At 37.7% G+C, this 15,960-nt stretch overlaps 1 protein-coding gene across 1 annotated transcript; it reads left to right on the forward strand.

Moving 5' to 3' along the window:
- The first annotated feature begins 1,498 nt into the window (after window positions 1–1,498).
- LOC108674984 (cell adhesion molecule 3) lies at window positions 1,499–15,752 on the forward strand. Its single transcript, XM_047880369.1, has 6 exons — window positions 1,499–1,732; window positions 10,742–10,947; window positions 11,278–11,413; window positions 12,529–12,662; window positions 13,494–13,716; window positions 14,258–15,752. Exons 1-6 carry the CDS (start codon window positions 1,651–1,653, stop codon window positions 14,314–14,316), a joined length of 840 nt encoding a protein of 279 aa, XP_047736325.1. The 5' UTR covers window positions 1,499–1,650; the 3' UTR covers window positions 14,317–15,752.
- Window positions 15,753–15,960: the final 208 nt, after the last annotated feature.

A 15,960-nucleotide genomic window follows, 5' to 3' on the forward strand; every position in this document is an offset into this window, starting at 1 on the left:
CAATGTCTTTTTCAAAAGTATTTACGACTTTGCTAAACCAATATAAATACTGATTAATCGCAATACCAATTCCAAAAAATATTTCAAACGCAAAGTAAAACACTAAAGCATATAAATAGAGTAAATTGCTTATTTGTTAATGACTAAAAATAAGAACCTGAATTTCTACATCCTATTATTCGTTGCTGCATCTTGGTAAAACATTGCTAGAGAAGTCAATTCACGAATGAAATTATGCAGTGGTTGAAATTATTTTAGGTCCAAGGTCTCGATATTTTAATAGTCAGACAGCTGATAATAATTAATTTATGGAATTTCATTGCTACTACCTCAATGAATAATTGAAAACGCAGATAATACAGGGTGTTTCAGAATTAAGTAACCCTTTTAATTTGTTAATAAATAAAAAAACTAAGAACGTTATGAAGTTGAAACTTGTTTCATTTAAAAGAAGAACATTTTTATGGTAATATTGTATCCTAGTTTTTAAATATAATATCTTTTAAATGACAAGCTATACAGGATAATGACGTAACTATGATACAATATTACCATGAAAATGTTCTCCTTTTAAATAAAACAAGTTTCAACTTCATAACGTTCTTAGTTTTTTACTTATTAACAAATTAATAGGGATACTTAATTCTGAAACACCCTGTATAAAAGAAACCAGTCACTATAGAGACACTGAATGAGAAAATATTACAGAAATGACTAATTTTTAGAGCATTTTCTCATTACTCATTTATGGAAAAGAAGGCGCTATAGTGCTCATCATGTTCGTCCGTCCGTTTGTCTGTCCGTGACTTCACGGACGGACGAGAAAATGCACTCTTTGTCACTCACTTCAGTGAGTACTGATCTCATTTTTTGTTTAGTTTGTATAAAATATTGCAAACAAAATTGTAACATATAACATATTCGCTCCCAACTGATTTTCTTGGCAAATAAATGTTAAAAATTGATCTACGATGAAATAAGAGGCTCGAAAATGCTTAATAATTCTAGTTTCAACAAAAACGCTGTTATTTTTTTAATGATGCGCACAAGAACTTGGCCTGCTAACTCATGGCGAAAAATTCCATTGGTTTTAGTATTATAAACTCGATATAAATTTTGTAGCGGTGAAAAAACTGGGGCAATGGGAAAAATATTCCTCTTTCACTTATAGAGAGAGAGAAAAGTGTAAAAATGACGAGATTTGAAGCTAATTTAGCATCAATATCCAATATGGGACTTGTTAAAAAGTAAATTAAATATGCACATCAAGTTCCGTAGAGTTTTCAATGAGTCCCGGCAATTTGGCATGGTCTCAACATGTGTTACTACAGAAAAAGAGAACAGCTGTAGTTAATGCACATTTGACATAGAATATTAAATGTAAGCATTTAATTAAGAACTGTTTCCAAACTTTAGGTGCCCAATATAATATAATATATATTTATATAAATGGTTCAAAAATATTAATGTTATTGAAGTCTATATGGTAAAAATCATGATAAATCGTTGACCTGTTGCCGAGGCAGGAGCTATGAGTATTTGAGTACATGTTACGAGCATGTTTGGAGAGATGAGAAGCAAGTATTGCTGCAGTGAGCGAGCTCACCCGCGTTACTGAATTGTTTCTTTAAAAGTAATTCCAACATAAGAATGACAAAGTGGCCGCTTTTCCGTGGTATGTTATCACAACTTCATCTGCTGCTGCTGCTACAACTGACACTGCATCGCGGAGGTGAGATTATTGTAAAAACTTTGCTAATTGAGTATAATTTAATTGAGTGTAATTTAGCTTCACTTCCCAACAGCGACTGACGGGAAGAAGTTTTGGAGCATTAGGCATCACTGAAAATCTGAAGACTGAAATTTAATATAGTATAGTATAGTATAGAATAGTATATTATATTATATTATATGATATTATAATATTATATTATATTATATTATATTATATTATATTATATTATATTAGAGTATAGTATAACATAGTATATGTTATAAGCAAAAGCCGAGGTAACTCAACAAGAGCTTTATTCAAAAAGAACGCGACATCCTGGAACAAAATAACACTACTATAAAACACGAAAACGGTAACGTAATAGGAATATATTCATATGTGAAGGTCTTACACATAACGAAACTATTTACAGAATACTTTACAAGGTGAACAGTAGTTGTAGGTCTTGAACGTACATGAGCCGAGTCAATGCTAACAATGGTCACTAGTTCTATAGCGAAGTAACATACTCGTAGGAACTACAGTACGGAATACTAGGTACATGTGGGCGCTACCACAGAAATATCATGACAGTATAGCTAGTATGTAGATGGAGTAGATGGAGTATAATATAGTATAGTGTTGAGTGCGCTACCATCGGGCCAGAGCAAGAAAAAAACCTTAATTTTGGAGACCAAGAGAATGGGGGCATCTTAGCACTTTTGCAAAAAAAAAAACAAATACATCATTTGGAATTAGAATCAGCTGCAAAAATCCCACCCAGCGCATATATCATTACAGAAGCAGTTTTTACAGTAAATAAACAGTTATACCTCCATAACACTATAAAATAGTGCCAAAGTATGTAAACTTTTTTCCACTTTGCCGAAAAATGTCAGAAAATCAATTTTTTGTTCGCATGACTATGAAAAAACCTCCCCTGTTACACTGATACGATGTACGACAAATCATACGTGGATTTGGTGCGTGTCTCTGCCACAATGCGCGCACATTTGCTACTCCTGCGCCACGGAGGCTTCGCCGGTTAAGTAGACCGCGTGTTTACCTTATTTGCATTTATATTAAATGAACTACACTTCCCCTTATATTGACGAATATTTACGGAGATATTACGTCGGTGTTCTTCGAACTTGCCCGTCATTGTATTATTTATAGCCCCGCTCCATAAAATTGTGTCTGCGCCGCCGTTGGCTCGCAAAAATCCAGCAGCTGCCGTACGCGCTTCACTCGTAACTTCGGCGGCTTACCGACGTGTTACTCTGGAAACCTCATGCAAATATCTGATCATACAGAAAATCTATTAAACTTAATACAACACGAGGATTCCTTTTAGTATATGAAAAGTCACACATAAAGGCAGAAATATTAATGGAGCTTCATTTGAGATAATTAAAATAGATATACTGTTATTCGAACAATTTTCATCAATCGTGGTGCAAGAAATTCAAAATTTACCATCAATGTTTCGTCATGGTATTTTTTAATGAGAAGATAAGTTTATTGATAGTTAACAGCTATTAAATTAGGACTGTGCTAAGACTAGAATGATAAGGAATTTATGGTAGGATGAAACTTTCCGAGTACCTCGCTGTATGTTCACAGAAACAGGATGCAATTCAGCCGCAGAAGCAGAAAGTCTAGAGTATTAACTATCTCAATAACTAGAAGTACATTAGGTTCATCAGAGAGATGGGGAACAGAAATACAGCGCAGAGATTCTGGTCCAATATGAGACATTTGTGGCACTCTAGAGCAGCCGACATCGGCGCTGCCATGCTACTGCTCGCCGCCGTGCCTCCTGCTCACTGCCACGCTACTGCTCGCCGCCGTGCCGTTGCTCACTGTCACGCATAACAACAAAGCGTAGACAGCAGCGCTCATTTTACGCTACAAACAATGAGTGTCATACGCGCGTTCCAAACGCTTGCGCCCAGTGAATGCAATTGATTTTTCAGCAACACAGACAAAGGAAATTACTGATGACAGTTCCATGTTATTATTGTGATATGTGGCAAGTCCCGCGTCTTTTCCGTTAAGAGGATAACAAAAATTTAGTTGATGACAGATTATCTCTCAGCTACGCGGAAATTTGAATTGAAATTTGTACTTGCAAATGATCAGGCTGACTTTAATTGTTTGGAATGGGTCGATTTGTTATCAATCTATAAACCTGATATAATTTTGAAGCATCGTATGACTTCAGAGTAATATTCTGCAGTTTAACGAATTTTTCAAGAGGTCAATGTAATAAAATCTAATATTATTTTGAAATAAATTCTTTTTATATAATTTCACAAGACTCTTCTGGAAACTCTTCTTGAAATCTTCTTCACAGTAGGTTTAAAAGCAATGAAAAAGTTCAAAGATGATTGACGTACCTATAATTTGATGTACTAGCTGTGTAATGTCTCCAGGTTTACAAGTTATGTTTTGTGTAGCTTCCCAAAAGATTATAGCATACATAGTAAATTATCATGGAATAATTGGAGTAACAAATATTATTCGCAAGATAACGGCAGGTTATGAAAAATATAGCGTTGCTGTGATCGCAGCAACGATTGATGCACGCGAGAGGGGAACAGAAAAGACAGAGCACAGCAGCCCTCTGGAATGTCATCTCCCCAAGCCAAAGATGGCAGCCATGGAGAGGGTAGAACCGAGGGTAAAAGTGGGCACAAGCCACACGTTGCGGGAAGTATTTTGTATATATATGTGTGTATAATATTCATTATACACACATAAAAAATTAATGGGTAATATTGTCTAAATAGTGACACACTTTCTTCATTTAGCACCAATACGACCAAAACTAAGTGAGGATGGCCCATAGAAGTGCAATGATATTTGTACAAAGTTTCTAAATTGTTCTGAGTGTGCCGGTCAACATCGCCTGCAGCTGATAAAATGCGATGAAGGATAGGGGTTTGGCTGCATCCTGCGTGCATGTTTGCATCCACGTAGAAAATAACCCGTTTTTAATCGCTGCCGAAAGAGTGACCTGGTCGAAAAGAACATGAGAATGAAGCTAGGACATGGTAATGAAATATTGGTTCAGTGGAAAATACATCACTGATTTGATGTTGAGTTGCATGGTAGGAATAGCTGAAACATTATAATATAAAATATCTTGAAAAGAGATGTTTCAATAATTTTACAACATTAATTAGTGGCAGACTTCGTCTGAAACCAAGTAATTTAAATTTATTTGGTATTAATTTAAATTTATCTCGTGTTAATTTAAATTTATCTCGTTTTGATTGAAATTTATCTCTTTAGTAAAATTTATTTATCTCGGTATAGTTTTATTTTGGTATCGTTCGATTGAAATGCATTAGTTTTGTTTGAACATTTTTATTAAAGAAACATTCTTATTATTATTGAACAAAGATTGTTCCTAAGACTGTGGAGCAAAATAATAAGTTATTCGTCACTATTGAAGGCCTAACTCAAATGGAATTTACAAAATGACAAATTGGATTTTGGGAGTTATCATTAATTAAAGTCTAACAACTAAACTCACCTGAAACCCTAGGTTTGCTCTAATAGCAAATTAACCAAAAATTTAAGATCAAAGAAAGTTGATTTCATGTCCATATTTTATGCAGACATATTGATTCATCTTTTCTAATTTCAGAGCATCTTCCTCAAATAGATTTTTCGTACACATATCTTAACCGGAAAAACAAGTGTGTAAAATTTTTAATTAAAAAAGCTTGAAGCCAACAAAAAATTTACATTTCTCGATCAGAACCTTTTAAAATTGATTATAATTGACTTCATACATATTGAAGTGAAGTCTCCGAAGAAAATGTGATCATGCTGTTGTCCTGTTTTTATTAGTTCAAACATTATTACAAATTTTAATATTATTAATATCATAATATGTATTAATTGTTAGTTCAAACAATGTTCGTTCATGTTACGAACACAAATGTTTCATGATTACAGCCTGATAAGATAATATTCATTAAATTGCCATAGCTTGGTCAGCCTGATAAGATTATATTTTCTTCCAATATAAACATGGGGCAAAGATTCCTAGAGAAATACATGGGTGCCACGTAAATACGCACATCATCTATTTTCCGAGTGTATTGACTTATTTTATTTCGCCATCAATAGAAGGACAGAATATTTTCCGATGCATAGGCATCCGACAAGCCCTATTAGACTGGACGGAGCAGGCATTGTGCGCGCTGGAGAGGTTTTCATGAGGCTAACTGAGCCCAACAAGAGGCCCTCTAGTGCAGGCTTGTTCCCTCACTTCGTTGCCCTCATTCCTGACCCTCGGCGACCCAACGAATCGTGGCTTTTCTGGTGCTGGAAATAGAAAATCGACCTTACTTAAGAAAAATATTAGTTATGAGCGCTGTGCAATTCTTTAGTGGATAATTTCTCACAAGGATACTCGAAAAATTTTGTGAACATGTCTTCAGCATGAGCAAAAATTTCCGGAAAGCTTTCTAGGCCTTTACATTATGAATTTATTCTTTCAGTGGAACAAAATTTCGGCTCCTTTAACAGTACCGCAACTTATCAACATGTAGATGGCAATAATCATTAAAAATATCGTTCTTCTTAATTATTTTTTTACTATCTTACTGAACTTACTTATCATTGCTTGATAAAACCCTGCAAAGACATTGCAAAACACACAGACGTGAACCAAGGAACTGCCGAAGCATTGGCGCCTCGTATAGCCTTCATTTTGCTCCACCGCCTTCCTGGCGCCGAGGTTGTACCCTTCCAGTCAAACAACGGTCAATACGTGTTTAATTCGTTCGAAGAACGTTTATTTAACGGTATTTAAACGTAGGGTATCTAGTTGAAAATTTGTTTTAGTGCCTTCATCGCCTTGCTGTGTTGGTTCTTCCGTACACGATGGTATTGTAATCAGTGAAGGCTGATGGAAAGTTCAAGTCACAAAAAAGTAATTTCTTGCAATGAATTGTAAGCTAGCTTTGATGATTGAGGAGCCAGCCTGCTGGTAGCGAATAGTGCGAAGCAATAATATGGATCAAAACGTGCAGTATGTTTGCTTGGTAGTTTTGCTTCCTCAGCTTAAAAATTTCTTCATTCAAAACTAAGCTTTCATTATGTTAATAAAAATGTAATGCCAGAATTCCCATTACTTATTTAATCCCTGTCGCACTGCACAGGTTCAAACGTACCAACACTATAACGATTATAACGTTGCAAAATTAAACTGTCTGACGAAAGGTAAATCAAAAATCATCATCCGGGTATACGGAGTCATGGACAAAAATAAAACTTTGGTATATCCACAGTACAAAGCTTCTAACGTGTCAACATGACAACGCTTCTACAATTTGGGTTCTTGAACTCTTCGAGAGCTACAATTGAAATATAAAATATTTCGTATATAAAAAAGCAAATAAAGTAAAAAAGCATACAAATAAATGTAATAAGAGACAGTTTTGGTGAATATGATATAGTTCATTTATTGCGACTACTAAAATACACATTAATTGGATTATGTCAAAGGAAGGGTTAGCTGAACTGAACATAACCACCTTTTTCTGATAAATTTTGGTCTCTCAAAGCCTGAAATAAAACTTCATAAATTACAGACTGCTGTTAGGCAGTTCAAATCTCAATTTTTAGATTAATATTAGATCCCATTATGATTTAAACTTATTGTAACAATACAATCAAATCGAATGTGGCGGATAAATAACCGAAACTACGGACGTTGGCAGGAAACCCAAAGTTTAAATTCGGGATTCATTTCGCGGCAGCAAGAAACATTTTACATGACGAAACAGAGGGACAATTTCCAGTCTTAGCCCGTGGTGAACAGGCAGTTCACTATAATACACTTCATTTAGGTTATTCATTTAGCGTGATTATCTAGGGACTTTTTGCTGTTCACGGTACATATTCTGCATTTATTGCAACTAATAAAATAGCGCCATTTACTATGTAAGTGTCAAGAAGGTCACACTGAATCCTACTGCGATACGCAATATAATAATAGCCAATATGATAATGAAATTAGATAGTAATTGAAATACGAGATACGATACAAATCACGTCACGAAATAAGATCGTAGTTATAATACGGGATAAGATAGTAGTCGTGTTACGAGATGAAATAGACGAGCTTCTTTAGTTTAACTTGTGTCAGAAAATAGTAAAACAGGATGTGACAAAACAGGTCGACAAGCAATCATTCGGATCTGACGCCGTATTAGACTATGTCAGAATTACATTCTCTGCTATCAAAGACAATAGTGTAATTTTTCGACAAAATTATGATGAATTAATTGGTCAAACGCAAAAAGCTATCCGTTTTTCCTCATGAATGTATACTACAAATGCAGGCGGTTTAAATAATCTTGATTAAATATATTCAATCAAGATGGTCTCATAAACGCCAGTAAAAAACATTTGTAGAATACATTTATGAGAAAAAACGGATAGCTTTTTGCGTTTGACCAATTAATTCATCGTAATTTTGTCGAAAAATGACACTATTGTGTATTGTCTTTGATATGCACTTCGGTGTGGCTAGCGTTGCTATATGCGGCTATGTACATTGCATCGGACAGAAATCCATAGGCAGTTTAATTTCAAATTTGATGCATCATGCGGTCTTGCTGTGACCTCCCTGTATCGGTGGTAATATCAAACAACGCTAAGTATTTCTTTGGAATGTAAATTTTGAGAACGAGAGATAAGTTTTTTTTTTGTCATAGATGGAAGAAATAAGTACAAGCTTGGCTCAATCAGGACAAAATCACGAATTCATTAACAATTCACTCCAATTTAATCACGAGCATTCTTACTGATATCTTGTCTTGGCATTCATTCTTTATGGCCGTTGTTATTTAGATGATTTTTAAAATATTGCATAAAAGGTCACCGATCTGCAAGATCGTGGATCTTTCATTAATTAAAAAGTTCCTAATTACCCTCAGTCAGTTAGTTACAATTGTTGTCACTAAAATGTAACATGGAATTTGCTTGATTTAAATCTCGCATGGTGACACATTATATTCTAAACATTACGAATAGAAATTATTCATTACTTCTCTTTATAAAATTTTATCTTTGGCCGAGTTCACGCCAGACGTGAGAATGAAACTCGTTGCTTCTGAGCTGCCGCCTCAAAAGCTCTCGCCTGAGCCCGTCTAGGCCTCCTGACGCCACACGACGCCACACTACGTCACCCCACACAACACGACGCCACGCAACATCACACGGCGCCACGTCACGTCACACGACCTCACACGACGCCACACTATGCTACGCAACGTCACACGGCCTCACGCTCACGACGCCACACGCTGCCACGCAGCCATGCCACTGGACCTCAGAAGTCTCCACACTAGGCCACACCACACAACACGGCGCCACGCGTCGCCACATGACCTCACACGCCGCCACATGCACATTGCGTCGTCCATCCTACCGTTAGTTCTAAGGGTGACTGGGAAGAATATTACATCATCGCCGTTTTAATTCAAATTGAATGTAATTCCGATGAAACTAAAATAAGATCTTATTGGATTTAAAGAGACGGAGCAGCATTGATGAAAGCTCTTTATGCGGGTAAGCTTAGTGAACAAAAGACTTGGGTGTTTGCTGGAAGCTTAATTGAAGCTTTATTATAGTTTTTCAAGCCTATGGCAAATACTAAACAAGTTCGCAGAAGCAGTAATATTGGCTGACATATTGGATTCTGTATTTGCTAACAAGGAACACGATTATATGCTCTACGTTGACTCCGACTATACGCTCTACGTTGACTCCGACTATACGCCCTACGTTGGCTCCGACTATACGCCCTACGTTGACTCCGACTATACGCCATACGTTGACTCCGACTATACGCCCTACGTTGACTCCGACTATACGCCCTACGTTGACCCCGACTATACGCCCTACGTTGACCCCGACTATACGCCCTACCTTGACTCCTACTATACGCCCTACGTTGAACTCGGATAATGTTGAACCTGTCCGTCGTAAATGACGCGTGTCGCCTCCTAGTGTACATTCAGAGAAATGATTAAGACTTGGCTAAAAAATCGACACACTTTTTGCCTTTGTATGAGTCATCCTGAACTAATTTGTCCTGTATCAGTGCCACGTCCATTCTCTGCTCGTACTGTGGCCCATTACTGTCTGTGGGTATGAATGTATGTCACTATTTGGACACATGACCCATTATTTTTCTAAGTGTAGTGCGGTCTAGGACGTGTGCTGGCAGCACTCCAGACACCATGATTGCCAGGACGCAGCACTGAGACTGATGCTGTAAGATACAGCCAACAGCAAAAGTTCTCGTGCGATAGTGCTGATAAGAGCGGCGCAGAGGCGTGAGCCGAGGAGCTTTATCTTGATAAGCTAATTTGTGGTGCGGCCGCTGAAACATAAGTAAAGTTTCATCTTACTAGCAATCTAATGGGCCTTGTGCAAGAATTTCTGGAATATTGAATACAAAACTCATGATTGGAAATGATAAAAAGGCGTGAGATATTACTATTAGTCATAGTGTCGCGGTGTGTTATGAAATATTAACAAAACAGACGCGTCAGGCCAAGCTATTTATTACAGAGTTCGTCGATCAGATGAAATTATAAATTTTTTATTTGTACTTTCGAACTCTCAGCACAACGATTTCAGCAGATTTCAGTTAACTGAATTGTCATGTTGATATTTCGGGGTACTTTCAAATGTTTCGTATAGTATAGGAGGGTTTTAAGAAGAGATTTAATCATGAAACTTAATCCATGGGCTCGTACAATACAGGATATGAAATTTTTTGATCGTCGCTTGTGGTGCTGCGACATCCTATCACTTGCTCACGAAAATTAAGTAGTCATAATGTACAAATTTTGACACACTTCCTTACCCAAATCACGTAGAAAGAGCATACACAGCACTGATACGCCATTTCGCCCGGTCTAAGTGAGTCAGGATGACCCATGATAGTGTTAAACGAGCATCGCTATTTGAATGCTATTGCTTGTCCCGCAGGAGCGCATGGGTTGCAGTGGCTGCGGTTCACAGTGCCGCGCTGGGTGGTGGAGGGGGCAGACGTGCAGCTCACGTGTCAGTTCGACGTTGAGAAAGACATGCTATACTCGGTGAAGTGGTACAAGCAAGGCAGGGAGTTCTACCGCTATGTGCCTGCTGAGCCTCGTATGAAGCAAGACTATCCCTTGCCTGGTGTCATAGTCGACGTGAGTTTCAATAGATTTAGTTTTTGCTTTATTGACAAGTGCATTTACTTGAGCCTTTACTTGAGCATTTATGACTTTAGTTTCATTTATAGTTTCTTTTCTATGAATTTTCTTAATGATAATTTATTTTTTATGAATTATAAATTATATGAGTACTATCAACATAGTTATGAAGATTGAAACATTTTCACTCTTTTCATCAATGATGAATTAAGCGGCTTGAAATTTCGACAAAAAATGAACCTAAGAAAAATTCTGAATACATTAAACACAATATATTTCGAAGCAATGTAACCGGACTCACATGTCCCACTGTTGTCGTCCGGCCAGAAAGAGCGGAGCGGAGCCCAGCAGGTGACGCTGCGGTCCGTAGGGCGGGAGTCCGCGGGCCGCTACAAGTGCGAGGTGCTCACGGAGGCGCCGCTCTTCAGGACGCTTGTCAAGTCTGGCGAGATGGGCGTCGTGCGTAAGTTCAAGATAAAAGAATTATGCGCATTTATTTTCATTTATGGTAATATTTGTGGATCGTACACGAGCAGGTTCTTTAATTTGCACTTCTATTGTTATTTGTAGATCATATACACGCAGGCGCCTTAATTTTCTCTTTTAATGTTATTTGCTGTTGATTATTATCTGGTCTCTTTTCAATCGTAGTTCATAATTCTCTTCCGAAATACCAAATTTATTTATCCACTCATGTTGTCTCTGTTTCTATTTTAACGATTGCATGCCTCACCTCTTTACATATTAAATCCAGTGATGACAGTGAAACTCGATTTTTAAGTATCGTTGATTGAATTTCAAATGTTTGAAGAAGTTCACTGTAAGCACAAAGAGTCACTTCTCGTGTTTCCACTTTCCAACTTCAATTTACAGTAAAACAAATCTAGGCTTATGGCTTGGTTCTGAGACTTTCAGATGCATGCAGATCCAAGTCCAATAAAAATGTAGTCCATCATGGCAGGAAGCTCATCGTGCACACACCGACTGCATCTAAGTAACCTCAACCGTTTATTTTCTGAAGCATAACTAATGACAATGCCACTCGTATCTACAGGCAGGCTAGCTATGTTTGTTTTCATTTTACTATTGGCTTTGATGTAATATAGTAATAGTTTCTAATGGTTCTGGTTGACAACCTACGAAGTCGAAAGCATAATTTTGCAATTATTTCGCTTAGTTAACCTGTCTCGTTTAAAATGCTGACATGAAACGCTTTACACTTCCAGAAGTGTCTGAAAACATTCAACCTGTTTCGTTGAAAATGTTTTCCTGAAACAATTTTTTAATTCGAGAAGCCCTTGAGGAGAATCAACCCCTTTTTACCGCATTTTCTCATTTATGGAAAAAATGCACTATTGTGCTCGCCATGTCCGTCTGTCTATCTGTCTGCCTGTCTGTCCGCCTGTCTGTCTGTCCGTCTGTCCGTCCGTCTGTGGCCTCAAGTTTTCGTCGACGAGAAAATGCGCTATCTGTCACTCACTGCAGTGAGTACTGAGTTATATTTTTTTATTTAATATCTTCATCAAGGAGATTTTCACATCACTTGACAAGTAAAATCTTGCCGTGCGCTGCTGGCAGAACTTCCACGAGGACCTCTGACAGTGACAGGAGGTCAGGACGCCTACCAGCCTGGTACTAACGTTACTCTGAACTGCTCTGCACCGCACTCTCTGCCAGCCTCAGAGCTCACCTGGTACATCAACGACCAGCAGGTAACTTCCCTAACAAAATTTAGAGTCGCCTCAGCTTCTGGTAATCCAAATCAGAAGCTGCCAGCGAGGCGGGATGGCCCAGTGGTTAAAGTTCAGAGTACTGTACCAGGATTGGCGCAGGGAGGCGCGGGTTCGATCCCATGGCTCTGTGCGCCAGTTTCTGGTCAGAATCGGCGAGGAGGCCGGGCGGTTAAGCACAGCAGAATTGTAGCAGTGAGTTGCGAGTTCGAGACCGCAACATGCTGTGAATGTTCTGCGATGTTAAGAATCGGCGACAGGCCTACGGCCTAATAAACGCTGAAACACGGGGTAACAAAATTTAGAGTCGCCCAGCTTCTGGTAATCCAAATCAAAGCTGCCGCGACTGTAAAATTTCACTTGGTTGCTGGTGGTGCTAGCAACTGGTAGTGGGGAAGCTGTAGTACTGGTAGCGAGATTTGGTGATACGGGGCACTCATAACGGAGATTAATTATTATTTTTCGGTTGCTATTAAATTTATGTGTACCGGGCCTTCGAAGTGCGAACTTATGTTTAACGTAGATTCGAAGGACACTGCGTAGAGAAGGAGTTAGTGGTGTTGATCATTGGTAACGTGGGTTAGTGGCACCGGTCATTGGAAAAAGGGCTTTATGGTACTGGTACTGCCCACTAGTAGCGAGGATCGTCTTGTCACAATGAAACTAATGTAGCTTAAGTGCCAACAGTTAAGAGAAATGCTCATTTAGGCCTGTTTTCATGAAATTTGTTTAAGGGGATGTTAGTGTATTGTGGGCATATAATATAACTACGGCCGGAAAACAAAGTCTTGTTAAAATATCTCGTATTTACAGGCGCCCCAGGAATACCTGGTGAATTACAGACCCCAGTACGACCCTTCAGGGGGCGTGTCCCCGCGTCTGGGGCTGCACTTCACCGCCCAGCGCTGGCACTTCCCCACAGGCGAGCTGCGCCTCAAATGCACCGCGGCTCTGCACAGACTCTACACCGAGGAGGCTCTGCACAGGGGGGCGGCTAGTCCCCCAGACCCTGGTCTGCTAATGACAGACGGCGCTGGTGAGTTGATAAATGTATACTCAGAGGAATGAGGGAGACATTGTCCTAATCGTGACGCACTTTTCGCCCGAGTGTGGTCATTCAGACTCAGTTCTGTCCGGCAAAAGGGCGTATCGGTGCCACGTCCGCTCTCTACTCATGCAATGAGTGAGAAAACGTGTCACAGTGATTTGGACAATATGACCCAATTATTTGTGTATCATCAACAATAAATATTACATTGACAAAACAACGAGTCTCGCTCATTCTGTTGATGGACTGAACTATCCTGTTATGTGTCACAAAAGTTCAAGCTAATAGCTGCGCATATTTTAGATTGAAAACATACACGTTACTCATTACCTTCATGTTATCGAATTGATGTTATAAGATAATTATAAGACATGAATAGACATATATGCGACACACATATAAAGTATTACATTTTGAACTTAATTGCTAGGTTTTGATTTCAAGACTGCATTTTTTCTACCTTGCTAAGTTTAGGAGCTAAATGTTCGAATTAAGTTTTAACTTATCTTATCTCCTTTTTCTTGAGCAGATAAGATGGATATCAGCAACATCTTTACTTTGACCGCATTGTTGCTGCTGCTGGGATAACTCTTCGATTCAGATTGTGTTTATTATAAGATGAAACTAGTTTCCATTAACAGGCAATGTATTCAACATGCGTCGTTGTTTATATTTCGTCTCCTATAACGAACAAATGTAGAAAAGCTCAGTATTGTTGCTTGATGAAACAATTGACAGAATCTACACAATGTTTACACGTGAAAGATTAAAAAACGGATTTGAAACAGGAACATTTTTTGGGCGGATATTTTTAAACCTATACGAAGGTTTTTAATATATAAAATATGTACTTTTTGAGATTAATTACGGAGATTATTATTAATTTCATTTGCGGAGATGGATAAACAAAATTTTGGGCTAAAATATCAGAGAAACGTAACGACCATCAATTACGTCGTAGAAGTTCCCTTGCAACCACCTCGACAGTTGATCATATGAGAGTGGAGGACGTGTAATAATTTTGTCTCAGATCAATGCTCCATTGATGACAAAATTTGAAAAGAAGAGTTATGAAAATTTATCTGAGGCGATGCAAAAATCTTATTCCGTTCGAAGAAGGAGCCTGCGTTTATTGACTCAGAAACAGAAATTATTTCAATAAATTAGTAGATCTCGAGCGGCTCTTCCATTGAGTTTTTATGACAAAGAACTCGAATGCTTCAATGCTGTATTCAAGAAAAACCAATTAGTGGAATTCTATGAATTTTTTTTATTCGCAACTTAAAATTGTTTTCATATTCACTCATAATTTGGTGTCTATTTCTTATCGCAGATAATTCGCAAAGAAAAATTGCAGTATATATCTTTAAATACAATAATTATGCTCTGATAAGAAAATTATTTTATAAATTTCATCAAGACGATCCTCTTTACGTGATGATCAGTCAAAATGGCTAGGACAGAGTCGCTCAATTTCTGTTCACACTGGTTATATGGCCTATCGTTGTTACCTGTAGCTAATGTGCTTGTTATCTGTGTTACTTTATAGCTTTAGCGGGTGTTCTTCGTTTGGAAATAAATTTTTAAGTCACTTCAACTTCAACTTTAACCGGCCGTGAATCAGGATTGAAATTTCGCTATAAACAAACTACATTAATAAAACCTAAGAAATTTGAAAAAAGTTTGAGTTAATTGATGAAAAATAAAAACGGAAGTTTGAGCTAGCTTTTAGTCTTTTATCTTCTTTTTCTAGAATTACAGAACGAATGTACATAGTCAATTGTGAAGTATCTTAGTGCAGAAGTATGACGAAGTAGCTAACGATAATTATCATGTATATTCATTATAATGATTATATATATTCGGAACCTTCTGTATTACTGATGACGGGTGAAGTTATGGCTCAGTAGATTTTGATGGAAACCTATAGTAACAATGTTTTCCCGAAAGAAATGAATGTGACTTATAAATTTTATTATTTACTTTCCTCTCTAATAGATTTATCAAGGGCAAAAATTGCAATATAAGCTATGGAAAAATATGCCAAGTTTTATTCCACGTGAACACGTTAGGCGGGTGAGAGCCCAAAAATTCAGGTGGAGTTTTCGACTTCCAATTTCAAAACTAAATTATGTTATAAATCTTGAGGCTTGTTCGTCTATGGCCAGTGTCTTGGCCGCAAGCATACGAAATGCAGAAGTTCACCGATGTATTCCTGCTATTTGCATAAAG

The sequence above is a fragment of the Hyalella azteca genome, unplaced genomic scaffold (genome assembly GCF_000764305.2).
Source record: "Hyalella azteca isolate HAZT.00-mixed unplaced genomic scaffold, Hazt_2.0.2 contig5323, whole genome shotgun sequence".
In the NCBI taxonomy this organism is placed as follows: Eukaryota; Metazoa; Arthropoda; class Malacostraca; order Amphipoda; family Hyalellidae; genus Hyalella; species Hyalella azteca.

Bases quoted from the DNA above. Each gene is read 5' to 3' on its own strand.
- LOC108674984 (XM_047880369.1), top strand. From the start codon at position 1,651: ATGACAAAGTGGCCGCTTTTCCGTGGTATGTTATCACAACTTCATCTG. The intron at 1,733-10,741 runs GTGAGATTATTG...CTTGTCCCGCAG, and splicing joins ACTGACACTGCATCGCGGAG to GAGCGCATGGGTTGCAGTGG. The intron at 11,414-12,528 runs GTAAGTTCAAGA...CGCTGCTGGCAG, and splicing joins TGGCGAGATGGGCGTCGTGC to AACTTCCACGAGGACCTCTG.